Here is a 26,958-nt window from a genome sequence, read left to right as displayed (position 1 = left end):
TCACAGTGCCATATAGTTTGAGAACCCCTGATCTACTCATTAACAAATATTGAATTACAAGGAATAATATGTAATGTAATCTTTTGCACTTCATTAATGTAGCCCTATAACATCCCTGTGATATAGATAAAGGATATAGGAGTCATTTCACCTACCATTGAAATGTAGCCACCTCTTGAGTGGAATGCAGCAGCTGTTTCACAACAACACAGATGCACTAAACATTATATCTAGAGAAAGAGGTGAGGAAGTATGCTGTAGCCAGTTACATCTTCAGGAGAATTTAGGTGGATAAAAGTATTTACTAGATCTGAGTGAATATTGCATTTTTAGTCATTTTGATTATGTTGACACTCTTTTTATGTTTACTCTTAATGGACATCCTAGCAACTGAATTTGCTAGCAGAAATGTTCATGGGGACAGTGAATTTTAGGCAAATGTTGGAGAATATTCTTGGAGCTTGAATGAGTATTTGCAGTGGAACCCTGGGTCTAAGAGTTTTACTCATGCAGTTGGGAACATAGAAATGTTGCATGACTTCTGTGCCCAGTGAAAAATAACCAACACAGCTTGACTTTCAAACGGTTGTTATGAATTAATCCGGTGAGACTGTTTACATGCATAAGTGTTTGCAGGGTCAGGGTAGTCTCGCTGGTGTGAGTACAGTTACGTGTGTGCATAAGCATTTGCAGGATCTGGCCCTAACTTTGTTCTGTACTTTGGAGGGGTGAGGGGGCTTTCCCACAGCAGAAGCGGGAGAAAAGAATGTTAAAATGTGATTGTAAAAGTATAGTAATTGGCAGAGGGACTCAGAGGGCAGGGAGAGCATCTGGAATTACTTTGAACTTGTTTTTTAATTTGGTTAAAAAAATTGCGAATCCTCTTTTACTGGGCCCCTACGCGGGTCCCCACTGACAAACAGTGTTTAAAATCACTTCTGCTTACATGCCTTTATCCCCCCATGTGGAGAAGATAAAGATGCAACAGGGGCTCTTTCTGGTTGGAAATTTAACTGAGACACAGATTTCCATTTCCAAAATCTGTCCCTCCAACTATGTGTTCCCATCTGTTCCGTTCCCTGGGAGTGTCTGCATAGCTGTGACATCAACAATCACACTTTACCACTGGCCAGTTAGGACAGCTGGTGTCCTGCAAAGCCTCTCTCTTATTTAGGATCTGTTCCTGGCAGTTGAGCCCCAGAAGAGTTGCAGTTTCAGAATCAGACCCTGATAGAGATGTCAGAACGCAAATAAAGCAAAGCATTGGCAGGGTGAGACTCAAGAGCAGTTCACAGCAGTGGGGAGGGAAGAATTCCACTTTCCACTGTGTGTGAATTCCACAGCCACCGGTTCTAGGTTGGGCTTGTTACTCATGCTGTTGGGCGACAGTGCCTTCTCCCCCTTCCTCCTTCAGGAAGGTTTAGTTGGACTCCCTGGGGATTCTCATGAATTCTGCTTTCTTGAAGTGCTGCAGCGCTCAGATGTTCTCTCCTCCTATAGGGAAAACCATCTGGACACTGAACCCAGCCCACCTGCCAAGCGGGACCCTGGCTGCACCAGCCGTCATGCTGCCAGATTTGGATGGGGATAAGGTTGGAGATCTGGTGGTTCTGGCCATTGGAGAGACCCAGGTATGATACATCCCCACCAGAGCTCTGAATGGGCCTGAATCTTTGGAGGGGGAGCAGGGCCATGGTCTAAAGAGAGTATAGTGGGGGAATGGTACAAATTCCTTCATCCAAGTAGTTTCCTTACCGCAGATTCCCCTTAGGTACAAACCTGGCTTCCTTCTCTTGCTCTGAAGAACAGGATCAAGTAGTAATGACATTGTCTCTATCTTTTATCAGCTGACAAATGAACGTCATTGTTGAAGTAATTAATCATTGCCCACCGGCTGAGACGTGAGAATCACTCTCTTTCTCCTGTGCTTCCCCCTTTAGCAGTTACTGCTTTTGTTTTTAAAGTGTTTTTGTAGCACTAGTGAAAGCTGACAATTTAACAGCCCAGTGATGTGCTCTGTTTAGCTACAGAAGAGACGTCCCTGCCTGGCAATCATGGTGCAAACTTCCCCTGTGCTGCTCCGTGCACAATGACTTAGAAGGTACTGCCTTTAAGGTTGATGAGGGAGTTCAGGCTCCAACGTCCATTCATTCACTGGCACCTCTGCTGCTGACAAGGGTGCCTAGCATGTTGGGGGGGTTGTGACAAGGACATCGTAACAGAAGGAACTAGACCAAGATTGCTAGCTCTCACAGGAAACAAACAGAGGAAGTGGGCGGGAAGGAAAAAGATTCCAAATGGTTTGTCACTTGATACATGCTGCTGTGTGGGGAGGGAATGGCAGAGCTTTTCATTCTGGGGAAGAGAGGCTGCCTACTGTGTGTGAGTCAACTCCCAGAATTCCCTGCATCTCTCTCACCTTTGCAGCCAGACCTGTGCTTTATCCTGGTATCGGGTAAGACTGGAAACCCTCTGGGTGGGCCCGTGAAGTACAGCATCAATGGAGAAGGAAAACTGATCGGCCCACAAGCCCACATTACCAGCCGAGGAGCCATCTATATCCTGTTTGGCTTTGGTAAGATGGGCCACGGGCCTCTGCCACTTCCATTTGACCTCTTTTCTAAGGCACTTTAAAGCTGGGATTGCTGTGAGCTCTGCCAGGATGTTCCTACCATGCCTTCCACTGGTGGAGGCTCAGATTTGGAGAAGATGGGAGCTCACCACACCAGTGTAGGAAATGGCACAGGAACAGTGATACCTGCTTGCAGCTCCTAGGACTAGAGTGGCTTGGAGCTCCCCAAAGCCACTGATCCTCCTACACCTCTTCCTACATTATGTCCTGCTGGGAGAGGCCGAGACTCTCCTCCTGCTTTTGTTTGATCACTTTCCACCTGCAAGTGGTCCCAGCCTCTTGTGCTCTGAGGACTGTCATCCAACAAGTGAGAATCTCAATCTTTGCTCTCCCTGTCATGTATCTGCTAGGTAATGTCCAAGCAGTTGCCCTGAGGGATCTCTTTGCCCAAGCCAGAAACCGTGACAGCTTCCCTCCTGTGCTGCAGCAGGAGGAGCCGGAGTGGGAGAAGCGCAGATCTGTCAACTTATCGGAGCTCATTGACATTTACAGGTGGGTTGTGGTCTCACCATTCGGGCTAAGCTGTAGTTCTGCCTGGGCACTGTTGAGGGTGCCCCTTCCACTTGAATATCTCTGTTCATCAGAGTCGCCTAGGCAATGCCTGTGTTATCAAGAACTCCAATTCCCTCCCTGTTCCAGTGATTGCAGTGGGCGAATGCCATGTGTTATAAAGAGAACCTCTTGTTCCTCTGAGCCCTTGTTCCCCCCTTACAGCCACACGTGCATTTGAATATGCCCGCACAGAGGAAAAAAGGTGTGTTTTTAAATAATTAAGAGTCCAAGTTAGCAGCGCTGTCTGTGCACAGCAGAGTGGGCCAGGGTCGTGTAGCTCCTGGGTGTCCCTTATTCTCCACACAGTGATTCAATGCCCAGCAGAGCCTGGGAAATCCTTTAGTGTGGCTGGGAACAAGGAGAAAGCAGCAGGCCCCAGTTTGTATGAAGCCGTGAAGTGGGGATTCAGTCACAGGAAAAAACCTGGATTAGACTCTCACATATTCAAAGGTTTAGAGCTTGGCATTGTCTGCTTTTATTTCAATAAGTAAATAAAACCTGTGAAGCCCAATTGCCTCATGTCGGCTTTCTGCCTCTCCCAGCGGGGGCGTTGAGTTCCTGCAGATGGTGACGGCTTCAGATACCAACTGCAGCGACCTCCTCATCACCACAAAACACAGCCTGACTCTGCTGCGAGGAGAGGACCTGGAGCCCCGCTGGAACCTGGAGCTGCAGGACATTCACAGGTTAGTTACACTTTTGTTTTTTCTGTCTCTCCTTTTTCTCTTTCTCTCCTCCAGGCACACACACACCTGTGGGAATCATCTGGAATTATTCCCCAAGCTTGCAGAGATACCAGGGAGCTGGAGTCATGTGTGTGTCGGTATGTTAGTGCTGTGGGGAGGGGAGAATGGGAGGGGGAAGGAACGAATTAAAGGGACGGACTGAATAGCCAACATACTAGATTCAAAGAGTGACATCCATCTTAGTATGCTGAAAGGAAGAAATTCATCCCTGTGCAGGCAGCCAGCATGTGGTCTATGCAGCACTTAAGCACATCGAGATGACTGCATATGCTCTGTGCTGGCCCTTGCACAAGGGTATATTTCACTCAAAGAGCTTAAGGAAGTTGCAGAATCCCCTGGGACAATAACAACAAATGATTTCCCCAGCAACCGCAGCATTAACTGGTTGAATATACACCTGGGCGTAGTTGGCAGAAATAATTTGTTGACAGCATAAACCAAAAACTTGTTTTGGTACCTACAAAGGTGGATACAACTGTGAACTTAGTGTTAACTAACAGGTAGGAATTTATAGAGAAGGTGAGTGTAGAATCTTCATTAACCAGTAATGATCACTGTACAATTGGGTGTGATGTCCTAATACGCCTACGAGGACACAGTGATTACTTGAAAAGGGCAGATTGCAAAACTTATGCAGGAAAATGGTGAAGAGGAAGTGAAATATAAAGGTGGAAACATGGTTAGATCATGGAATCATTCTGCAGCCTGTACAGGACTACTGTGCTAACTGCCCAGATTGGCTGTTTTTTCTCAGTGGGTAGATACAAAGAGTAAAAAGGGGGATAAAGCATTCATAGTACAGTAGAGAAGGGGATGAGTTTATTAGGGCTAAAAGAATATCATTTAATAAATGAAAACCCTGCTTAAACAACACAGCATGAAGTACAAACTCTGCCAGGAAGTGTCACACATGAAACAGCGGGAGGGATGGTGTGTCAAACATACAATGTCTAAACCCAGCAACTATTCCTGAAGGCTGAAGAATTTTGGAAAGGGGAGCAAAGGAAGATTCTGGGGGTAACAGACTGGGAAGCCTCACTTCACTAATGGGGATAGTGAGGGCAATTCTCAAGTCTTGTCTTCATTGGAGATTGGCTCCAATTACAGCCGCGAGTATAGCCATACCAGCACAGACACATCGGGGAGACAGGCTAAGTTGCAGTTTCCAAATGTGCAGCTTACACATCCCAGGTTCAGTCAGGGACAAGCTCCACAGTTTATAGTGCTTTTCCCATTTACACCAGGGTTTTTGTACCTGTGCAGCTACATTGGGGGCTGGAATCCGCACAACCTCCCAGCATAGACAAGGCCTAAGGATAGAATAGTAAAACACTTGGATAAGTGTCACTCAGTAGAGTCAAACCCATACAGCTTCTGTTAGGGGAAATCTTGCCCTTTTGGGAAAAGGTAACAAAATACAATCATTGATAAAGGTGTCCTGGTCGATATAATTTTATTGGATTTTCAAACAGCTTTTGATAAGATCCTTTAAGACCAGAAAGGAGAATGAGTAGCCAGAAGCTAAGGGACAAAGTTTGGTGGACTAGCAATTGATTAAGCAATCGAAAATCATGTTGTAAATGGGTGATTTGCAGAGGAGAGAAGGTTTAATAGCAGGCTATCCCAGTAATTAGTGTGGTGGCAGAATTGGTTTGTTACACCGCTGATTTTGAAGAGGAAGTTGATGTCGATTGATGGACAGCACCTAAAGTATGTTTTCAGTTTGGGGAAAATTCCAGATGAATTCAAACCCACAGGGGAATCAGGAATCTTGATGGTAGAGGAAATTCACCTTAAAAAAATGTAAGGTAACATTCACAGGCACAAAGTAGCCTCCACTTCTTGTTTATGCCAAGATACAGGATTCTCCAAGGTAAACGACTTGGGAAACATTGATGCTAGTTTAAAGATATCTGCCATCGGGTTCAGAGGCAGTGAAAAAGGAAGTGGCATGCTTGGTGCACTACAAAGGGGATGAGCAAATACAGAACACACTGTGGGGATATTGTATTGAAGAACTGTCTCCTCTTATTTGGAGCATTGTGTCCAGATCTGTCCACTTTAAGAAAGATAGAACTCAGAGTCAAAAAGTCAGAGAGGCAAGCTAGATGGTTAGAAAACTCAGGAGTTTACATATGATGCAAGAGATCCAAATCTAGGATTATATAGCCTAGAAGGAGAAGAGTGAGAGGGGACTTGAGCTGAACTATTAAAGGTTAAGAAGGGTTTAGTAAAAACTGGCCAGTGACTCTTTCTCACACTGGCCCACAATAAAGGAACAAGGAGTAATGTGATAAAAATAACGGTAGGTATATTTATAACCTCTGCTGCCTCACACATCATATAATCAGTCTGTAAAACTTACTGCTGCAGGCGGTCAGACAGTCAAAAACTATTGATGGATTTTAGAAGGTCTCGATAATTTTATGACTGCTAATACAAATGAGTAGTTGTGCATGCTAAGGAAAGGGTAATAAAATGTCAGGCTGCATTATGATAAACTGATTGATTACCATATGACTCAGCCAGGAATTTCCCCCTGTGTTTATGGCACTGAAGAATTGCTTAGGAGCATTGTGGTTATTTTTCCCTCCTCTGATGTATCCGTGAATGGTTGCTGCCGGTCAAGGACTATGCCTGGTGGATTAAAGGCCTGATCTGGTTTGGCAAATCCTGTGTAAATAGAAGTGGGATGAGTGTCCATCAGGGGAAGATTACCTAAAAGCAGGTGCACTGTCTCGCTCGATATTCCGTGCTATTCCGGTCACTGTTACTTTCTCAATATTCACAGCCAGCCTGCCCCTGGCTACTTCAATGCTGACCAAACCCTGGACTTCATGGTGCAGGCGCAGAGCAACAACAATGTGAAAAAGGTAAATCCTAGGAAAGCGAACACTTGGGGAGGACTGTAGTGGGACAGAAGAGCGGGCAGGGTATGTGCTAGCGGTAAGGTCCCAAGTCTCTGCCATAATCATCTGTATCTTCCCATTTCGATGGCTGATGGTGCTCACGTTGTGTCCCCCTCCCTGTTTTCAGATGCTGGTGGTGGATGGTAAATCAGGCCTCCCTGTTTGGAGCTATGATCTCCCGTGTCACATGCAAGAATCTGATGCACTGTCAGTGATGACTTTGGAGAGGAAATCTGTTTTTCTCTTCTGGGCTGACGAAATGCAGCCTGCATTACAAAACTTGGTAAGCAAGAGCCCTGTTCCCACTTGGAAGCTTTCTGCCTGAGGAGTATTCAGTCTCTCCCCCTTTTCTTATTTCTTCTTCAGTTACAATGTTACCGAACTTAAAACCTTCCATCTGGGATGTGTGGTGAGATGGGGTGGTCTCTTGGTTCTAAATTCTGAACTGAGCATGTACACACACACACACACACACACACAGTCTGCTTTTAAATCTACTACTAGATTATTAATATTTTTCCTTAAATAGCTGCCATTTTTATAGGCGCCACATAAATGTGAGCTCCCCTGTACCTGTTCAGCAGTTCAGATCCATTCTGTCATTGGTAATGATGTGGAACGCAATCAAGACCCCGCACGTATTAGTTTTTGTCATGGGAGACAAGGTGAGAATAAATTGTATGTAGGCCAAGAGGGAGAACAGAAGGGAAGGAAATGCATTTTAGGTGGCATTATGCACACCCACATCTACACGAGGAGGAATAACATAATGAAATCTTCCACCTGTCTCAGGTCTGGTAAAGTCAACCATCACCATGGTATCTGAGTGAAGGGAGAGAATAAGTGTACAAGGACTTCAAGCCGGCTCTGTCTAAATTCTGCAGTGATTGTCAATAGCAGTTGAGTCTCACCCCTCGTGGTTGTAGCTAATGGCTGCAGTGCTTGCTGTATGTCTAGGGGAGAAAGCAGTGAGAGAGCTCTGTAGGATGCTGCAGAAGCCTTTCCTAGCCCAAGTGTCACTGGGACAGTGTGCCCCCTCCTAAGAATATAGTGTTCCTAAGCCCAGAACTCTTTTATATGGAAGTGGGGGGGGGGTGGTGTTGTGCGAACGTTCAGCTAAACATGTGTTTTCCAGGAACTCCAGGGCTTAGCTTCCATAATCATTTCAACTAGCATTCCACAGCTCAGTGGGCAGGCCTCTAGACTGGTCCAGGAGAGGGGAGAGCAGTGAGGAAGGGAGAACTAGCTGAGTCAAAAAAAGCTGCATGATCTTGGATCAAAACCACAGCCGTCACTTGCACCTGTGACAGTTCTTAATGGAGACAGCCCCATGAAAAGCTCACATGAACGAGCTCAGACAGCAGCCTGCCAAGCCCAGCCTCCCTTTTCTGCTATTCAGCATGCTTGCAAGAGCAGGCGCAGCCTGGCACTATGAAGCCACCAATGGAGGGCAACACCCAAGAGAATGTAGCTTTCCAGATGGAGGGTGGCAAGGGAGGAAAAGAACAAGAGCAAAAAGAACTTTAAAAATATAAAGCAAAAAATAGACGGAAGACAAGAAAGGGGAAAAAAGAACAGAGAGAGTGAGGGAAAGGAACGAGAAATGTGCCAGGGTGTGGCGTGAAGGGACATAGGGATGGGAGGAGGAGTGCCTCACAAAAGGAGTTCTAGCTAAAGAAAATTGATAACTGCTGCTTTATGGCTTCTACAGAGCCGTCTGTCAGGGCAGGACAACTTGCTCTCTGAGGAAGGGATTCTTGTTTGTTCTAGTGACTTGTTCTCCTGGTAGCTGGGCTTACAGTGGTCCCTGCCTACTGGATGGTTGTGCCAGTTCCTATAGCTTCTGTTGCATTTGCAAAAGTCTCACCTGCCGCCCTCTTGCCTCACAGTGGTGGTCCCAGTCCCCTAAGCTAGTTCACCAGCTTTCCCTGGCTGGCGGAGAGATGGGTTCTCAGAATGTTTCTTTCTTTTGCCTATCTCCTCCCTCAGCATGAGTCCATAGAGAAGCTGCTTGGGCTCACACGTTATTCTAGACATCCTCCAGGGGCTCCTTTTCATACTGAGAAAGAGCTTTGGGGACAGCTGCTGTGGAAGAGCTGTGCAATCAAAGGGGAGACTGGCTGAGATAAAGCATTGTGGGAGAGACCTCGTGTGTGAATGGTTCTCTCAGGAGCAGGAGAGTCCATCCTGGAGAAGAACCGAGCTTTTCATAGCAGCAAGTCAAGGATGATTACTGTAGCTCATGCCAGTCAGTGTAAGATGGGGGTTCTCAGCAAATGGAGGCTTCTTCCAAAGCAGGGATTGTTGTGGATGTAGCCATCCCTTTTCTGCCTTTCTTTCCAATAGGAGCCTGGCCCAAGAAACAAGCGTCCAGGGCTACACCACCTCTACCTCCTGCACCCTACCTTTCCTACCATCCTTTTGGACCTCACCAATGTAACAGACACAGTGACTGCTTCAGCCAGTAAGTATACAAGGGCATGGGGTGCTGCTTAGTCTTGTCTCAAAGGGAAACTGAAGAAAGCCAAATGGATGTTAAAAACCCTTCCCTGTTCTGAAGGAAAAGTTGGCTGTGACATGGTATGAGGTTTTGCTGTGCTTCAGATTAAGCAGGACCTTGGTGTCCACCAAGTATAGGCCAGCCACAGAAAATCAGTGAAAACCGCCACCAAGGTTCAACTCCCACTCCTCCTCTCTTGCCCAACACCAGGTCTATAGGTTGGCAAGTAGAAAACTCACCAAATCACTCTTAACATATGATAAACACTAAGGGCCTGATTCTGGTCTCACATTGGTTTTACTTTGGAGTAGATCCATTGATTTCAGTGGAGTTCTTCGGTATTTACTTCAGTTCAAGAGGAATCAGATCCAATCATCTTGCTGCCCCAGTAGTGTGCCTGAGAAAGTCACCTATTCTGCGCTATGCAGGGTGACCAGACAGCAAGTGTGAAAAATCGAGACGGTGGTGGGAGGTAATAGGTGCCTATATAAGAAAAAGCCCCCAAAATTGGGACTGTCTCTATAAAATCAGGACATCTGGTCACCCTCGCGCTATGTGGTAGAACCTGCTCTGCTTCCTCCTCATTCGTTTGAAGAGGTGATTTAAATTAAATACTTTGTTTAAATATTCGTTTTTCCTTGGATGGTTAAACCTGGATTTGCCTCCATACAAAATTACACAATCAGGGAAGTGGAATATGGGAGTTTAAACTACCTCCTAAGAGCATCAGCTGGACACCCACGGGAGCATACCAGACCAGTTGCACCAATAATGGCCTGGCTGGTGTGGCAGGAGGCAAGATACGGGATTAGATGAACTGGCATTGAATCTAGTGTGCCAGGAGCTGGGGCCCAATTCTAGATATGCCACAAACAAATCTGCTGGGGCATAATGGTTTTAATATTCATAGCACTGTTGAAATAAATGGCCGCCTTGAAAGTAAGTGTAAATTTGTTGTTAGAGCAGGGAATTGGAGATGGTAGTTCCTGGGTTTTGTTCAGATTATTCTATTCATTATGGGGCTTTGGACAAGTCTGTTACCCTCCCTGCCTTGGTGCCCATTTCCCTGTCTGTAAAATGAATAAAATGCCGACTGACCTGCAGAAGAGCTCCGTGTAAGCTTGAAAGTTTGTCTCTCTCACCAGCAGAAGCTGGTACAATAAAAGATACTACCTCACCCGCCGTGTCTCTCTAAAATGCCTACTTATAGGAGTACAGAGGATTAATGTTTGTAAGGTGCCTTAAGATTTGGGAATGAGAGGCTCTTCAGAATGTATTACTTTATGCAAGTACGTGTAGCTGCCAGCATGAGACTCTCAAATGCCAGTTGAGTTGCAAACTTCCTATTCTGATCTGCATTGCAATTTATTTCCACCTTCGAGATTTTTGAACAGAATGATCCAAATTTATATGTGACTAAAGATCCACAGTCCTTACGCAGGGTCTGTCTACACTGCCGTCAGGGGTGTGACTGCAGCACATGTAGACATACCCGAGCTAGCTCTGATCCAGCTAGCTCCAGCACCAGTAGCAATGCAACTATGGCAGCACAAGCTAAAGAGCCCGGTTTGGGGCCCTGAGTATGTACTCAAGCGGCTAGCCTGTGCTACCACTGCTGTTGTTAGTGGAGCCAATTAGATCAGAGCTAGCTCAGGTATGTCTACATATGCTGCAGTCACATCTCTGACTGCGGTGTAAACAGACCCTCACCCAGACATGATTCCCACTGAAGTCAGTGGGAATCTTGGCTGAGTGAAGACTATAAGCTTTTGCCTGAAGGGTGTAATTTCCTCAGTGTTCACCAGTATTTTCTCTCCCTTTCTTATCAATCAGTTGGAATTAATGATCTCCAAAAAGATGCGTTTTACATCACCGTGACAACGAGCCCTACCTCCGAAAACCAGCCGGGCCTGCTGTTGGTCAGTAAGCTGAGCCTGCGGTGGGCCATGCTCACTCAGAGCCGAACGGTGCCGCTGATGGAGACCACCCCAAAAATCAGCCGTGGGGAAGTGAGGAGATTCCTCTCTAGGCTGAAGTTTATTAATTTTCCTCACAAGGTGAGACAACTCAGAGGGAATCTTTGCTAAGTCACAGGGGTCAGACTGGGCAGTGCCCCTCCCCTCATGGGCAAGGGTCGGGATCTTTCTGCGCTGGCATTTGCAGGATGCTATCCCTTCGAGCGTAAATTGAGTGGATTGTCAGGGCCAGCAGATGCTTTGGAAGTTAGGACGTGACAGTTGGACTGGAGGAGTCTTGGGAGCAGGACAAGGACAGGGGATGGTAGCTGGGGAGGGGACAAAGGGCAGTGGGGAACATGGGGAAGGCAGGGGTCCCCTGCCTGGACTTGGGGCTAGTAGAGTCCTGGCCATGAGCCCGTTTCTCTGCCTGGCTGATGACTTTTCTCTCTTTCTCCAGTTCTAGCATGTTGGCCCATCAGGTTTCAATAGCCAGGTGGACGTGTGGTCTGGGTGGGGCACGGGGAGCTGCTCGGCGATTCCTCAGGATGTCCGCTGTGCCCAGGGAGTGGGGACTGAGCACTCTCTCTGTCCCCACCCCCCGCTTGCTGTGGAATGGCAGGGCCGGGTTTGCCATTGCCAGATGCCATCACTGGGAGCAACTGTGTGTGACCCCTTGCCCCCCACACCCTGCCTGCATGCTTCCTTCCAGGTAACATGGCAATGAGAAGGCAGAGCAGTAGAGCTGTGAATAGATACATGTATATTTTTGTATGTTTAATTTATGAACTGGTTCCAGGAAGCTCCCATTTGTATCCATCCAGCATTTCCTGCCATTCTTCTCTAATCTCTTTATTTTTGTAGTGGAGCCTCTGCCTGGCTCATATGTGGCAGGGCTGGTCACGGAGGCTCCACCAGCTGTCCTACCTCTTTATTTTACAGTCACCAGGGCACTCCCCTTTTCCATGTCCAGTTCCCAGTCTCCTGAACCGTCCAGCCCTCTCTGCCCTTGGCAGGTTGGGAATGTGTGCTCCAGAGGAGAAAGGTTCCACGTCCCCACTCCAATTGTCCCTCCCAACCAGGTTGAAGTAGTTGGTGGAGCGGCTCCCCATTCCTAGGTCGCCCTTTCCCCTTGCTTTGTTTGCGGGCCCAGAGCTCCATAGAAACATGCCCAATATTCACAAGAACATCACACCATTTGGATCCCAAAGCAAATTTGTTAACTGAAGTGGGCCAGATCCTCAGGAACAGGGAAGTGCAACCACTTTGTGCCGTGCCTCTGGCAGACTTTAGCCTGGATATGTGGCCCCAGGAATATCTCAGCAGTGTGAAGTGGTTCCTCAGATGGTGTAAAGGCTTTTCTGAACCCGCTTGCTTCTTGCATAGGAGGAGGGGCTGGAGGCAGGGGGTAGAGCCAGGAGACCCTTTTCTGAACTGATCCCAAGCTGCAGTTTTGTTCCTTTATGGCCATCACCAGGTAGCATAAGTTAGAATAGCCAGAAGGCTGCTCTGACTTAACAGTGGGGACCTGTGCTACTCCCAGCTGCCCCAGAATCAGGAGAGGATTAAGATGGGCTTTATATTATCACTTTCCCCCCAAACTTCCTCGCAGTGCAAAAGCCAGATCTTTCCCCAGTATATTTTAATTCTGTGAAATGTAATCTCTGTGTCTCGGGGTGTGCGACGGCCTGTGCTCCAATTCTGGAGTGTGTCCGTAAAGCCTCCTGTGACATAGGGACAATGCCTCCTTGGTGATGTCTGGCCCCTACTAACTTTCCCCGCTGCAGGGTGCCCTCTTATAGGAACTGGTTTCCCAGCATGCCTCTCTCAGGCTGGCCCTTTACATTTGGCAGAGCCAAGGAACTGTAGCCCTAAAGTGGCCAATTGGCTGCTGCTTGGTACATTTTTCTCTCCTCCAGCTAGTATGTCCCCTTTGTTTTCCTCCAGTTCTTCTTTTCTTAGTGCTGAGGAGAGGGCACAGTTTGGCACCTCCTTTTGAAAGGGCACGAGCTATGGGTGTGGTTGGCTCTGTACCCTGGGCTCTTGGCCCAGCTCCCCACTGCTTATTTCTCTTGCTCTCTTTCCAGTGAAATGCTTCTGTGCAGTCTCTTCAGGGGTAGCTGCAACCCCGAGGCTGGGCCTTGGGCCTCTCCTTATTAATGCCAGAGCCTTTGAACAGTCTGTATATGTTTGATGGTATTTGTGTGTAAATAGCTTTGTAAATATTAGCACAACTGTAATAAGGGGCTCTGGTCCTGGTGCCTGCCCGGCCTCTATTCTCTTCTAGCTGGGTGTGGTGTTTATATGTGTTGGTTGGTTTGTAAATCGGGCTGGCTGGTAGTGGCTGAATGTAAGGACCAGTAGGCAAGTTAGGAACAGGGATGTGCTTCCTCCTCCCCCGCCACCCCATCTTGCTGGGAAAGGCTGGTGGGTCACTACCCGAAGGAGTAATTCCCCTGAGGTGCTTCCTTAAACTCCTAGGCGTGATAGTCAATGTCCAGTGATGCTAGCTCCCCAATACTGTGAATTTCTCCCGTGCATTCCCACTGTGAATAAAGACTCTGTCTGTATATTGTTGGGAACTGTGAACTGCAGTGAAACAAATAAATGTCATGTACAACATCCCCTTTGTGTGTGACCGTTGTTTTCCTTAGCCTGGAAGGGAGACTGCTTTTTGTTACGGGCGGGGCTCCCTCAAGGGCATTTGGGGAGTGAAGAGCGAGCAGGACCTCACCATTGCACCTCTGAGGGGATTGTGTGGGAACGAAATGGACAGGGGTCCTGAAGAGGGAAAGAATGGAGCAAGGGGCATAGACGGGAGCCCCAAAGAGAAGGAGGTTGGGTGCACAGTGTGTAGAAGGGCGCCTCAGCGGGGACGGGAGCAGACAGGACTTGGCCGGGAGTGATGGATACCACAGGTGATGGGTGCTTTAAAAGGGGGATTGGTGGGTGGAGGAGGGAAGAGGTGACTGGAAGGCAAGTGCGGAATGAGACCCTCTTTCTATCCCCGTTCCAGTGGGAAACTCCTGGTTTGAAGCGATTTCTCTGGCTGTTCTTGGGGAGGGTCTGGAGCCAGTTTAACTCAAAAGGAGTTTGACTGTAAAATCCAAAAGGGCCAGACATGACATTCTCCAGCCAACTGGGTGTTTCGAAAAATGGGACCCATTTCAAGTTATGTGGCAAATAGAGCTGGGCATACATAGCCCAAAGCCTCAGGGGTTTATTAACATGGAGGTCAAAATGCCATGATCAAAAGGAAAGTTCCAGACTCTCACCATTATAATTGCTGACAGCTGGTACTGTCCCCCTGGGTGTACCCTTTCCATTTTTGTGGTACTGTTGGCATTGGAATGGCTCCCATAGCACCCCTGTGGCAGCGCGGGAGCCTCAGGATACAGGTGGCATAACAGTTTCCAGTGGAAATGGCCGTGCGTTTACCATTCCCGACTCACATGGTACCATTGCCCTCAAGAGAGCAGACCAGCTCTAGTAGCACAAGCCACAATGTCCCTGTGAGTGTCCCTGCAGTGCTGCCCAGAGACATCGATAGCGGTGACCACATGCCTTCCCCTCCTCCCAGCCCCCCAGAAGCGTTAAAGAAAGGAACCAGAACCCTAGGGAACTTGTTAACAATGATACTAGTATTTGGTTCAGATCTCAATCTCCCTACCACTTCCCAAACAGCCTGCTCCCCGCTCCCTAACAGTGATCTTCCCCGATGGACTGTCCCAAGACCTCGTCTAGCTCAGGTTCCTGCTGCAGCACCTTCTGCTGCAGCTCGGAGTAAAAGTCGACCCCCTCTGAGACGGAGTGGAGGAGCTTGTCTCGCTGCTGGTAGTAGCTGCTCATCTGCTCCCTGTGGTGCGGCTGCTGCATGAAGCACTGGTGGTGCTGTGACTGGTCCTTGACGCTCCCATCGTAGCCTTTGATGTGGTTACGCTTGAACTCCAGCACGGTCTTGGTGTAAGTGTTGAGAGTGGTAACAGCAGAGGCCATGCAGCAGGTGAAGGAGGCCCAGGCCATGCTATGAGAGGGGAAGGAGAACAGCACATGCAATGAGGACCTTAATAAAGTCTTCCATTGTCAGAGAAGCATGATGGAGTCAAGAAATGAACCAGATGCATTGCAAGGAGCTAATGGCCTTCTTCTGGAACACCAGGCAGAGGCCACTCACTGGAGATGGACATCAACTAAATAGACCAGAGCTGTAGCCCAGGCCCAAACCATTCTAGCCCTTGAGCTTTATCCTGCCTCCGTTACCCTTCCCTTCCCCCAGAAAATGGAGTAAAATGTTGCTACATCCATAACATACAGTAGAGAAAGAGGTGGGGGAAAATGCCGTAAGGAAAAAAGTGGATGCAGCGAGAGAAAATGACAGGAGGATGCTGGAAAATCTGCACCTGGAAAGCATGATCCCGAGGCAGACCCCTTAGAGTAACAGGCCAGCCAGGGAGATCCTGAGTATCTTGTTCATTTTGCAGTCCTCATTTACATTAACCACGCTCTATGGCTCCTGTTGGATACTTTGTTTTGTCTTGTTTTCAAATAGTTTTTGATACGGTCTTTTCATAGGATCATTACAGAAAGAAAATAACCCTTCACATTCAAGTAAGCCAATATTACGTACATGGAAAACAAACCCTAAGAATAAAAAAACTTTTTATATGTATCTAGGTTTGAAACTCCAAGGAATAAATACTCAGGACTCATCATAGATCACTGAGGATACTGCCCAGCATGCAACTGCAGTTAAAATGGCATTTTGGAAAACGTCATAATGGACAGAACAATGTTAATCATTTGTATTCAGTTTTGATCACATTATTTTGAGACAGAGCTGAGACTAAGAAGCTCCACATCAGGGCAGCCAGGCTTGCAGAGATGAAATATGTAAATAAGATTATTTAGAGTGGCAGAAGTGAGGGACTTCTCAGAGAAGAGATTGAGAAGGGCACAGTGAAAACTGATCAGGCCATCTTTTTTATACTGTCCCATACTTTGACCTGGAATTGATTTGAAGTCCCTTGAAGTTAACGGCAAGTAAACTTAAAACCAATGCAAAAAATACTTTACACAGTAACCAGACAGTCAGTGGAATAGAATGCAGCCAGAGGTTCCAAAGCCAAACATCGCAACTAGATTTAATAAGGTCTGGATCATTTTATGGCCAATAATGTAGTTCTGATAATCTAATCTCATGCTTCAAGCTATAAACTGATCACTGTCTGGGTCAGGAAAGAACCTTCCTGCTTCCCTCCTAGCCCTGCAAGATAGCACCGTTGGCTAGATGCTTTTATTGGAGTTCTGTGTTCCTCCAAAGCACTAGGTATTAGCCACTGCTAGAAGAAGGATCCCAAATGTAATGCATCAGTAGTCTGATCAAGTCTTGTGTTCTGGTTGTGTCCCTCAGTCCCAGAGTTTCCCAACACTTCTTTGAGCCATACCCTCAAAACACCATTATCGGGACTACATGGTCTCTGGCACTATGCCTATTTTCCCTCTTAAACAGGTGGCTCCTGTTATCCTGTGGAAGAGACAATGTTCCTGTGACTTATGACTGTATAGGGACAATAGTGAGCAGTAGACACTGTGCTCAGTATCTTGAATGCACCAGTACCAGCTTCCTTAATGCATGTTCGCTACATTTATGAGGAGGATCTTGCACTGTGCATAAATGGTGATGGAACTTTGTAGTGCCGTTATGATGCTGTATACGGAGAAGTATGTTGCATTTAGCATTAAGGTGGCTATGGTCAGGACTGCAGATTCATAATTACAGCAAAAGTGTTATACTGACTGATGCAAGCAACAGGAGGCCCACGTAGAAGGTGGCAATGGAGACAGATTGTGAAACCACAGGAAAGGAGGGATTCTGGTGAATCATTTCAGCAGAGCGCCAGGCACTGTAGTTTCTAGGCACGAGTTTATAGACAAGATGCAAAATAACACCTAAACCATCCACATTGATGGGTTCAGATGGCCATGTGGGATGTGATGGGAGGCTGAGCCCTAAGCTTGCCCCTGTTTATATTCAAATGCGGGAGTGTGTCAGTTTTATGAGCAAACCATGATGAAATGGAGAGGATGGATGAATCCAATTCTAGAGAAATGGCTGGTAGTGAAGGTCAGGGCACTTACCCTAGCCCGCAGCTCTAGGTGGTCGTCAGATTGCACAAGCTCAGCCGGATTGAGCCTGGTTGGTATTTACATGGACTAAGCAGGGAACATCGGGAACTTAATTTGGTGATGCTTGCCCCTCTGACTCAGTACTAAGCCAGTGCCCTAGTATGCTGTCAGGGGGCACTGTGCTGCTGGAGAAGTTGGCGTTTAGGCTACGTGTGCACTATGAACGAGGGGTGTGATTTCCCCTGCTCGTGTACACATACTCACACTAACTCTCATTGAGTTAGCATGAGTATAAATAGCTGTGTAGCCACAGCAGCACTCTCAGCAGCAGCAGAGGCATGACTGAGCTTCTGAAATAGGGAGGTCTATTAAACTGTAGGATAGTTTCTCAAGGTAAGGGGTGGAAGCTCCATATCCTGGTTCATTTAAAATTGGACTGGACAAAAAACTCTGGGGAATATATGTTTCAGGGAGCAATCCTGCACTGAGTCAGGGGAGTGGACAGATGTGACCTAGCTGGTTCTCCTCCATCCCAGATCTATTACATTAACCCGTGTGAGACAAGGATTGAGGCAAACACCTAAGGATGACAGAGAAGCAGCACTGGGGAAGCCATATTGGAGCTGTCTTCAGGGGCAAGGGGGCTAAGTAGAGGTGGAGTGTGACTGAAGCCTACAGCCATAAGGATGTGGAGAGCCTCACAGTTCACATACTAGAAAGCCCAGCCATAGTCCCACGAGTGTGGTCTCCAGTCCTCTGGCCCCAGATTGACAGTTGCTTGGAAGACTTGTGAGTACATCATGTGAGCCACCATCCCCAGCAGGCCTAAAGCAAGAGGACAGGAAGGCACAATTGTCACAGTGGAGGCCAGGGCCAACTGATTTGTTCTTCTGTCTAGGAACTAAGGCTTAGAACCAAATCCATCCTTCCGCTCAGCAGGTTCAGCAGCTAAGTAATCTCCACCCTTGGGCCCTGTTCGCTCAACCTGTGTCATTGTCTCTCCTCTAATTCCTCATTATTCTCCTCAACGCTGCCCATTTCCTTCTCTCTCTCTCTCTCACTTCCACATTCTCTCCATGGCCCCTTTCCCCTTCTGCCCCCCATTGTCACTCTGAGGCTAATGAATGTGTGAGGTCTTGGCTGCACTTTCTTCCCTGAAGGACTTCTTGAATCCTTTCCTTGATGAGTTTCACTCCCTGCCCTGAGCCACTTGTGCTGCCACCCCAGATTGCTTTCATGACCCCATGTCTGCAGTGGACCACCAACCAGACAGCACAGAGGAGACAGCAGCAAAGGCATTGAGCTTCAGCCCGCAGACTGGATTCCCAGAGTACAGCATTTCTATCAGCAGCAGGATGAAACTAATGAGCAGCAAGCTGATGTAGACCATCTCTGACCCCAACGACAGCCACAGGATTCCTGCCACAAACCAGAGGAAAGAAGAGACCTCTCGGAGTCAGCACAAAATGGGGTCATGACCTGCCACAGCCCTCCCGACCCTGACCCCCCAAAGGATCCCCACCATAAACTGGGGAGAGAGGGAAGACTCCAGACATTCCCCACATCCCGCTGAGCAATGTGGAGTGAATAGCCAAACACTGGCTAAAAAGAATGTGGCCATTCTGCAGGGATGACATTCACCCCTGTGCAGATGGCCTCAAAAGGATGTGTATATACCACTTAAGCCTTCAAATTAGGGTTTAAATTATATGCATAGGTCTTGTGTGAATCCTCTACACAGGTACATCTAGGGCAGTTGAGTAGAGCTCAGAAAAGTAGGAGATGATCTTATACACAGGGGTCCAGTAACATCTCTGTACTGTGATCGACTGTCTCCCAGTCCCCTGCTCTAACCACCATTACTACTAATAGACACTCTAGCCCTGAAATTGAGCTGTACCTTTCACTGCAAGGGAGGGGGAAGGTGGCTTTAGGACTGACCAATGGCTCAAATTAGCCAGAGGCCGGTGAATGTCAGCTACACTCCCTCCTTCTCCCAACATACCCACCTCTGGCATGACCCTATGCCAAGAGCTATAGGGGGAGAATGCAACATAAAGCCCTTATGCCAGCCCTATGCCACCCAAGGAGTCCCCTTCCCCCATTTCCAGATGGGGAGGACCAGTTGTTTTCCTGAAGTGAAAAGGGGATGGAATGCAGCCAAGATTTGGCACCCCATCTCTAATTTTATATTGTACTATATAATAACAGATGTGGATATTGTATTAAATAGTGTAGCGTACAGTGTATCTCCTAACTTCTATAGACATTATTCTGCTCTCCTACAGGATGTTCTAAGCTACTCCAATTATATAAAATATTATGGATACTAATTAGGATCTGTACAAGACCATTTGAAAATCAAACATTTGGGAGTCCTGTTTCATCCCCTGTGCAATTAGCAAAAGCCTTAGTTTGGACTGTGATGGAGTTTGGAATCTTAGATGACAGGTGACATCACAGTGTCACCTGGGAGACCAGGAATGCCAGTTCCAGAAGCTTCTTTTCAGCCTTGGCTAAATAACAAGGCTCGAACAGGATTGCCTTTGAGCACAGAAGCTGAGCTCTTATGCATCAGGAGTCTGGCTTTGAGCCAAGAACGTGAGTGCCAACTCCCTGGAGCTGGTGGAAAGTGATTGTATGGGGAAAGCCTGAGCTGCCTGGTAAGCCTCGAGCTAAGGAGGGCTCAAGACTCCAGTTGTCCAGCTCCTCCCTGATACTACTCCAGTGAAGGAAAAGTGATCACTGGGTTGTCTCCAAATAAGCCATATAGACCCAATGCAGGAGAAGTCCAAGGTGAGCTGGGAGACTCGTCTCCCTATTCTGCAGTTCAGGTTTTGATAAGGAGCAGGAAGCATCTAGTTATACTAAGTTCTTGCATAATTGTTTCTGGATATCATTTTCCATTCTGTAAGTTCACAAGTAATTCCCACTCCTGGTTTTGGTCCATCTGTTGTAGAGTTGACTTAGCCTGTAGTTCTACCTGTTAGAATAATTAATAACTGTAATTTAAATACAACAAGCTTTCTGCCTGTTCCTTTATAGGGAATCCTATTGTGAGGAAGGATTGAGCCTAGTAGTGGATCATGGATAACACATGTTAAAACTAATTAATACTGAAAGACTAGGAAGATGACCTTGTGCTTGAATAATGTATCCATGCAAAGATAGTTGGGGATAGGCAAAGCACAAACATTTAAATTACCCAGTAGAAATAGCTTCCGTTGTGACTACAGGTCAGTTTTTAACTAACAAGTGCCATCAGTAAAAATACAGATTTGTTATTCCCAAGGAGACCAGGGTAGATGTATATATTTATTAATGTAACAGGATAAAACGAAACAGCAACTTACTGTCTCCCTGACTGCCACCAGAACTCAATCCCTCTACAATAAAACACAAAACTCCCCTCCCTTGCACAGATCCTAACCCACAGCAAACTCGGCCCTGCACAGCAGCCCATGGAAATCTGGCCACAGGCCCTGTCTATGTGTTTTATATTTTGACACCTACAGTAGAGATTTCTGACTCAAACTAAGAATGAAAGCAGGTCTCTTGCATGCATCTGGGAAAGTTGTTAATACTAAGAATTCTTTGCTTACATATTCCGTTTCTCTTCCGTAGATTTCAAGGTGCATTATAAAGGTGGGGTATGCATTATTATCACGATTTTAAAGAGAAAGTAGGACCAACATTTTCAAAAGTGGGTACCCCAAAATAGTGGCCTTGAAGTCAATGGAAGTTTTGCCATTGGCTTCAGTGAGAGTAGGATTTCACCCTTAGGGTCCAATTTACAGATGTTCTGATCACCCACTGCTCCTGTTCAGCTGGAGTAGTGGATGCTCAGAATGACTGAAATTCAGAACTCGAGTGTCTCAGGTTGGGACCCAAAAATTAAAGCACCCAAAATTGTGGCCATGTTTCAAATTTTTGACAGAAGTGACTTGCCCAAGATCATATGTCGAGTCGATGGTACAGCTCTGTTACTATTTATCATGTACACCGATTGCCTGTGTGCATTCTAGGTTATGACCAGGATTAGACATGCTGAAACACAGCAAAAGAGGCTGTCTTTGCCACATTTCCAGTTGGGCTGACAGCAGGAAGTACCAGAAATTATGTGAGGAAGGTTTAGATTTCTAGCTTTTTGGGTAGACATTTGGGGTGAAATCTTCAGTACTTTGACTTCAATAGGCCAGGATTTTACCCAACCCTTTAGGTGCCTACAGCACCCTCTCAACCTGCAGAAGTTCCCCAATCTCTAGACGGTGCATTGGGCAACGCTAGTGAGAAAAAGAAAAGACTCATTCTTACCTCTCTCTGCGGGGGGTGAAAGCTCAATGAAGCTACGACATTTCTCATCTGAAATGCAAACACAATCAAGCTCAGATTATATGGATTCTCAAAAGATGGTAGGGGAGGATGGAGGGGAAAAAATTCCACCTTAGTTGCCTCTTTGATTTCTCAAGCTTGCAGGCTCTACCTATCTTAAGGTCTCCTAGAGTCTGCTGTCTTTCTGACCAAAGAGATGGTTGCTTTGATCTGGTTTAGGAGTCCAGTGCAGAAAGGTGGGGACGGAAGGACAATGGTCTGTCTAGTTCAGATGGGGCTCTTATGAGAAAGCTAGTGTACATTCAAAAAAAATTAAGTACAGTTGAGTATAAGTAAATAGCTATAAATTCGAAACACTAAAAGAAAGCTATGATGAGAGAAAACGCTCCTTTGCTGTCATAGAAGTTCCACAAGCTGCTTTAACTTTATAACTTCACCCCTCCCAGCTTCAGCTCGGAGATCATAAACTTACTTCTGTCCCACTCTTCTATTTCATGATTTTCCAGTATCAGCTACAAACCCTCAAACTCATCACATGGCCCATGCTCCATTTGCCTGCCTGTTATTTGCCAAACACACCACCTCTTTTCCTCTTACGCTCCATGAACAAACCAGAGAGGTGCTTCTTGTCCCACTTCAACTATGCTAAGAAAACCACAATATATATCCTAATCTCCATAGACAGGCCATCTACCTTTTTTCACTAGGAGACATGGAACTCTAATCTACCCCATCCACTTTCCATATATAGCCTAGGAGTACTTGTGGCACCTTAGAGACTAACAGATTTATTTGAGCATAAGCTTTCGTGAGCTACAGCTCACTTCATCAGATGCATCTGATGAAGTGAGCTGTAGCTCACGAAAGCTTATGCTCAAATAAATTTGTTAGTCTCTAAGGTGCCACAAGTACTCCTTTTCTTTTTGTGAATACAGACTAACACGGCTGCTACTCTGAAACCTGTCATATAGAGACTAGAAACTCCATTATAATTTTCATATATAATTTTCTGATGTGAGTCAGAGACATTGCTCCAGGCCAGTTATCAACTGCCATCCAATCCACCCAACACACACAGGCCAGAATACCCTAGGCACCAAACTAAGCTCAGCCATTGCTTCTTGACAATGGCAGAAAGATGAGCATTGACTTGTCTGTAGAATGTATTATGTTCTCATTAATTGGCCAAGATTTTAAAAATATCCAGAGTTGTATCTAGTCTCTGCTGCACCTATGAAGGAGGCTTAACTCCACCAGGGCCCTCATGCCAGCTATACTCTGGGCTGCATTCAGCAGGTTGATTCCAGCCTCTGCTAAGGAGCTCATATAACAGGCACTAGAAGAGTCAGCTCCCACTTAGGACATGGAATTTTCACTTGCCACTCGTCCCGCAGAAAGTAGCTCACAGCTCCTTCCCGACGAAGGATGTACTTTTTCTTAAGAACAGGACACCCCTTCTCCAAAGGAAACTCTGACTCTCCCCTCAATACAAAATCACTATCACTTCCCCACCCTTAGGCATATACAATCCAAAATTGCTTTGGCTGCCATATCCCAGTGCAAAGTTTTGTCTAATCCACACATCCATTATAACCCCTAAAACCTCTTAGCATAACTGCTTGCCAGAGTTCTCTTTCCCACTGAATCGCCCCTGGACAGATAATTTTCCCCATATATATTAGCTTGCCTTTTTTCTCCAGCTGAATCTCATCTTGTTATTTTCTGCCTACAATTCTAATCTCTGTAAGCCCTTTATATTATATCTTTCCTCTCGGTGTTCAAGATTCCTTCCAGCACAGTACCATCTGCAGATTTCATTAACTCACTGTTCACTACCTCATCTAGACTTTAATGAAGTTATTAACAACACTGGCCATAATGCTGAGCTGTGCAGTGGCCTCACGAGACACCTTCCCCCAACTCAATACTTTGCAGCTGATAATAATCCTTTGTTTCTGGTCCTTCAATCATAACAGGGGCTATATTCAAGCCAGTCTGAATTAATGTTGAGAGTCTGATTTCATGAAAAATTGTACCAAATGCATTAGTAAAATTCAAATCTATCAGATCTCCTTCCCTTCATGCCTCACTGTTATTCCAGTACTGCCAAGAGGCCTGTTAAAGCTCTGAAAACACCTTGAACTCAGTCGAATGATGGAGTCTCATTCCCAACTCATCCCTGGTATTGCCATGGAAATTAATCACAGCTTTAAGCATTCCCACCTAAGTGCACCCTGTTCTGAACCATTCCTGACAATGCCCAGAACAAACCAGTCCTCTCAGCAAGACCTGAGAGTGACTGAAGCTTTTTTAAATATTGTTGTTCTGCTTTTAATTTGTGACCTCTCTGTTTTCAAGCGCTGATCCCAGCAGATCACAGAAGGAGAAATAGTGCACAGAATGCCTTCTTTAACTGACAAGTTCCATTGTGAGTGCCTTTGAGGAAGGGGGAATGCTGGCTGGCACAGAGGAATGGGGATGGGCTAAAACACCTTTCATTTCTGTATTATTAATTTCAACCTAGCTGTTTGCTGCCTTTGGGGCTAGCTCTGACCCTGATATGCCATAAAGATTGGCTTGGGGAGAATTCCCGCAGAGCAGGTGTGACTTGGGGCTGACAAAACCCGCAGCACAGGAGTTGAGGCAGGGGTGGGGTGAGCGAGGCAGGGGTGGGGTGAGCAAGTCAGGGTGATTTTTTTTTTTCTGTGAAATACCTAAGACTTTAATGACAAGCAGTAAAGAAATAAAGTTTGCAGATAATGATACAACTATGAGTCAAGCTACTGCACTGGCTGGCTGAGTAAGGAAAAATAAATATTACTGTGAACATAGTGTGACAGGGTCGGGCCAGATGGCTACAGGAGAGTTTTTTTTTTTTTTTTTTGAAGCAGAAAAGAATTTTATTTGCATAACACTTACAAAGACTCACCAAAAAGGAAAAAACAAAATTATGCAACAAAACAAAAGCAAATGCAAGGTATAACACAGCAGCCTTCAGGAGCAAGTCAGGGTGATGGGAGGCATGTTTAAAGGGCTCTCGGCTGTGGAGCAGTCCATAGGCAGCCTGGGTAAGGTTGCCATAAATTAGACCAGCACCACCAGTCTAAATTTCACTGGGGGCCACACCAGCCCCCCAGCACAGGCAGAATTTGGTTGGCACAAAGATGCCATGAAGCATATTGCCAATGCCAAGCATTCAAAAAGCATGACTGTGTCCTCCCCACCTCCCCCACAAACCATGAGCTTCTAAAGATAAGCCTCTTGTTCATACTCCCTCTTTTGCACCTTTGGGGTTCAGGTTTGCAAGCTTTTCTCCACAACTCTGAGGGAGAGAAACTTTGGTGGGGGGGTGTTTTTTAAATGACAGTTGAAATTCTCTCTTATTCACAGGACTCCAGGGCCTGGGGCTTTAAGAAAAACACCTCCGGTTATGGTACTTGCAATGAAAACAATAACAGTGGTCAGCCCTGCATAAAGCCATCACCTTGTCTCTCACCACATAGGCTCCGTCCCCTACTGAACGTGACATGAACTGGGGGAGGGAGGCTACTCCAGTTCATGCTGGGACAGATGTGGACATTACAAAACCACCGCCTACCACAAATAGTGCCAAGGTGCCTTTTTGTTAACAGTCTCATCTTGTCTCCAAGGCCCATTCAACTCCCCCCGCATCATTCCCCTCACCTAGGGATGAAGTATGGTGGTGTGGTTTGTGGGTCTGGGTGGAAGGCAGGCACTGCCACTGCCCCAGCTATACCCATTCTGCGGATATGGAGAAGGTACCTTTCCCTAGTGTTGTCAGCCTGGCACCTATCATTGATACTAAAGGCATTTTGCTGTAATAAGAATGAGGCTGAGGCTGCCTTGATGGAGATGCTACCTGGCCCTTCCATGTTCTCCTCACAGGAAAGCCACATGCCAGTGTGGAAGTATCGGAAGGCAAAGCGGTCGTCCCCGGTCTCCCAGCTGTAGTGCACTGCATCCTGGGATGAGGAATTGCTAGCACCTCCGCCACTGGACACGTGCACACCGATGCATTCGGTGGCTTTGCCCTTGCCACACAAAGGCTTGGGCACCTTCTGGGTCCCAACACACCAGTAGCTGCCAAGCAAGGCTGTGGTAGAGAGGCTGAGAGCCAGCAGATTCAGGACAACTGCCAAGACAGCACGATGCCAGGGCAGGATCTTCAGCAGTTCCATCTGCAACAAACAAACATGAAGGACTCACATACCAGCCATGCATCTCCCTTCCCGCACACAATGGCCCAGACCCTCACCGGTGTGTAGGCTCCTCACTTCCACTGATTTCACTGGCAGTCAGAACCTAAATGCCTTTGAGGAGCTGGGCCTATGTCGTATCCCACCAAAATGTGTAAGTGTGTGTGTGTGTCAGGGCAGGGAGGAGAAACAGAACATTCTGTCATCCTCAGGGCGTCTTATTCCCTCACTCAGGAATGAGAAACCATTTCCTGACAGCATGACCCCTTCGACTGTGGAATAGTCACTCGAGGGAAGTGGTTGCTTCAGCCATTTAAAATTGGACTGGACAAAGGGACTGGAGAATAGACTTCAGGGAATACTCCTTCCGTGACAAAGTGAGTGAAGTTTCTCTCTTCAGCGACAGCTGTGTGCACAAAACTGATGAAACGATCAGGGCCATGAAATGCAAGCACCTGTGAGGTAGGTGGCATGCCGCAGCAGTTAAACAGCTCCCAGGAACACCACGCATCAGCTTTGGGCAGGAAGCGAGGAAGATGATTGTACCCCAGGACAATGCACATTTGCAATGCCCGGACACATTTTATTGGAGGGCTGCAAAGCATTTTTTTTTTCAGATAATGGTTAATTAATTTAGCCCAACATTGTGAGAGGTAAACATGCATGTAGTCATTTTGCAGAAAGGGAAACTGAGGCAGAGAAAGGTTGCATGAATTAACCAAGGTCACACGCCGGATCAGAGACTCAGGAAGAGAACCTAGGAACCCTGACTCCCCAACCTAACTCCCTACTAGGCAGCACTTCCCACACTGGAAGCTACCAGTCCTTAAATCAGAATTTGAGTGGGGCACTGGGATGGCAACACCCCTGCTCTTGCAAAAAGTGTAGTGAAGATCTTAAATGACAATAAAAGCCTCTATGTTACAATTCATTTGAAAGCCAGCAACTCCAACAGCACCTTAGTATGTCAGGGCACTGGGCCACTTCTC

At 46.7% G+C, this 26,958-nt stretch overlaps 2 protein-coding genes across 3 annotated transcripts in view; one reads left to right on the top strand and one right to left on the bottom strand.

Annotated features, from left to right (window-relative positions):
• FAM234B (family with sequence similarity 234 member B) overlaps positions 1 to 13,916 on the top strand; it is a 28,359-nt gene extending 14,443 nt beyond the window's left edge. For both annotated transcript variants that reach the window (XM_007064086.4, XM_043544708.1), the window contains exons 5-13: positions 1,501 to 1,631; positions 2,428 to 2,575; positions 2,983 to 3,124; positions 3,727 to 3,870; positions 6,722 to 6,803; positions 6,967 to 7,122; positions 9,186 to 9,303; positions 11,173 to 11,396; positions 11,755 to 13,916. In XM_007064086.4, coding sequence (XP_007064148.1) covers positions 1,501 to 1,631; positions 2,428 to 2,575; positions 2,983 to 3,124; positions 3,727 to 3,870; positions 6,722 to 6,803; positions 6,967 to 7,122; positions 9,186 to 9,303; positions 11,173 to 11,396; positions 11,755 to 11,760 — 1,151 coding nt within the window. In that variant the 3' untranslated portion in view covers positions 11,761 to 13,916. The remainder of the gene's footprint in view (positions 1 to 1,500; positions 1,632 to 2,427; positions 2,576 to 2,982; positions 3,125 to 3,726; positions 3,871 to 6,721; positions 6,804 to 6,966; positions 7,123 to 9,185; positions 9,304 to 11,172; positions 11,397 to 11,754) is intronic.
• Positions 13,912 to 25,951, bottom strand: GSG1 (germ cell associated 1). The gene is made up of 5 exons (XM_007064087.3): positions 25,633 to 25,951; positions 21,735 to 21,782; positions 18,687 to 18,839; positions 18,134 to 18,245; positions 13,912 to 15,318 (listed from the first exon to the last, which is right to left on the bottom strand). The coding sequence occupies exons 1-5, from the start codon at positions 25,949 to 25,951 to the stop codon at positions 14,994 to 14,996; spliced, it is 957 nt and encodes a 318-aa protein (XP_007064149.1). The 3' UTR covers positions 13,912 to 14,993.
• Between the last annotated feature and the right edge of the window lie 1,007 nt (positions 25,952 to 26,958).

The sequence above is a fragment of the Chelonia mydas genome, chromosome 1, assembly GCF_015237465.2.
Source record: "Chelonia mydas isolate rCheMyd1 chromosome 1, rCheMyd1.pri.v2, whole genome shotgun sequence".
Taxonomy (NCBI): domain Eukaryota; kingdom Metazoa; phylum Chordata; order Testudines; family Cheloniidae; genus Chelonia; species Chelonia mydas.
Note: the sequence above shows the minus strand (reverse complement) of the source record. Positions and strands in the feature narration are given on the sequence as shown.

Coding starts and splice junctions, on each gene's coding strand:
- GSG1 (XM_007064087.3), bottom strand. CDS start 25,951: ATGGAACTGCTGAAGATCCTGCCCTGGCATCGTGCTGTCTTGGCAGTT. Junction 21,783..25,632: donor GGAGAACATGGAAGGGCCAG/GTAGCATCTCCA, acceptor TTTGCATTTCAG/ATGAGAAATGTCGTAGCTTC. Junction 18,840..21,734: donor TTCACCCCCCGCAGAGAGAG/GTAAGAATGAGT, acceptor GGTTTGTGGCAG/GAATCCTGTGGCTGTCGTTG.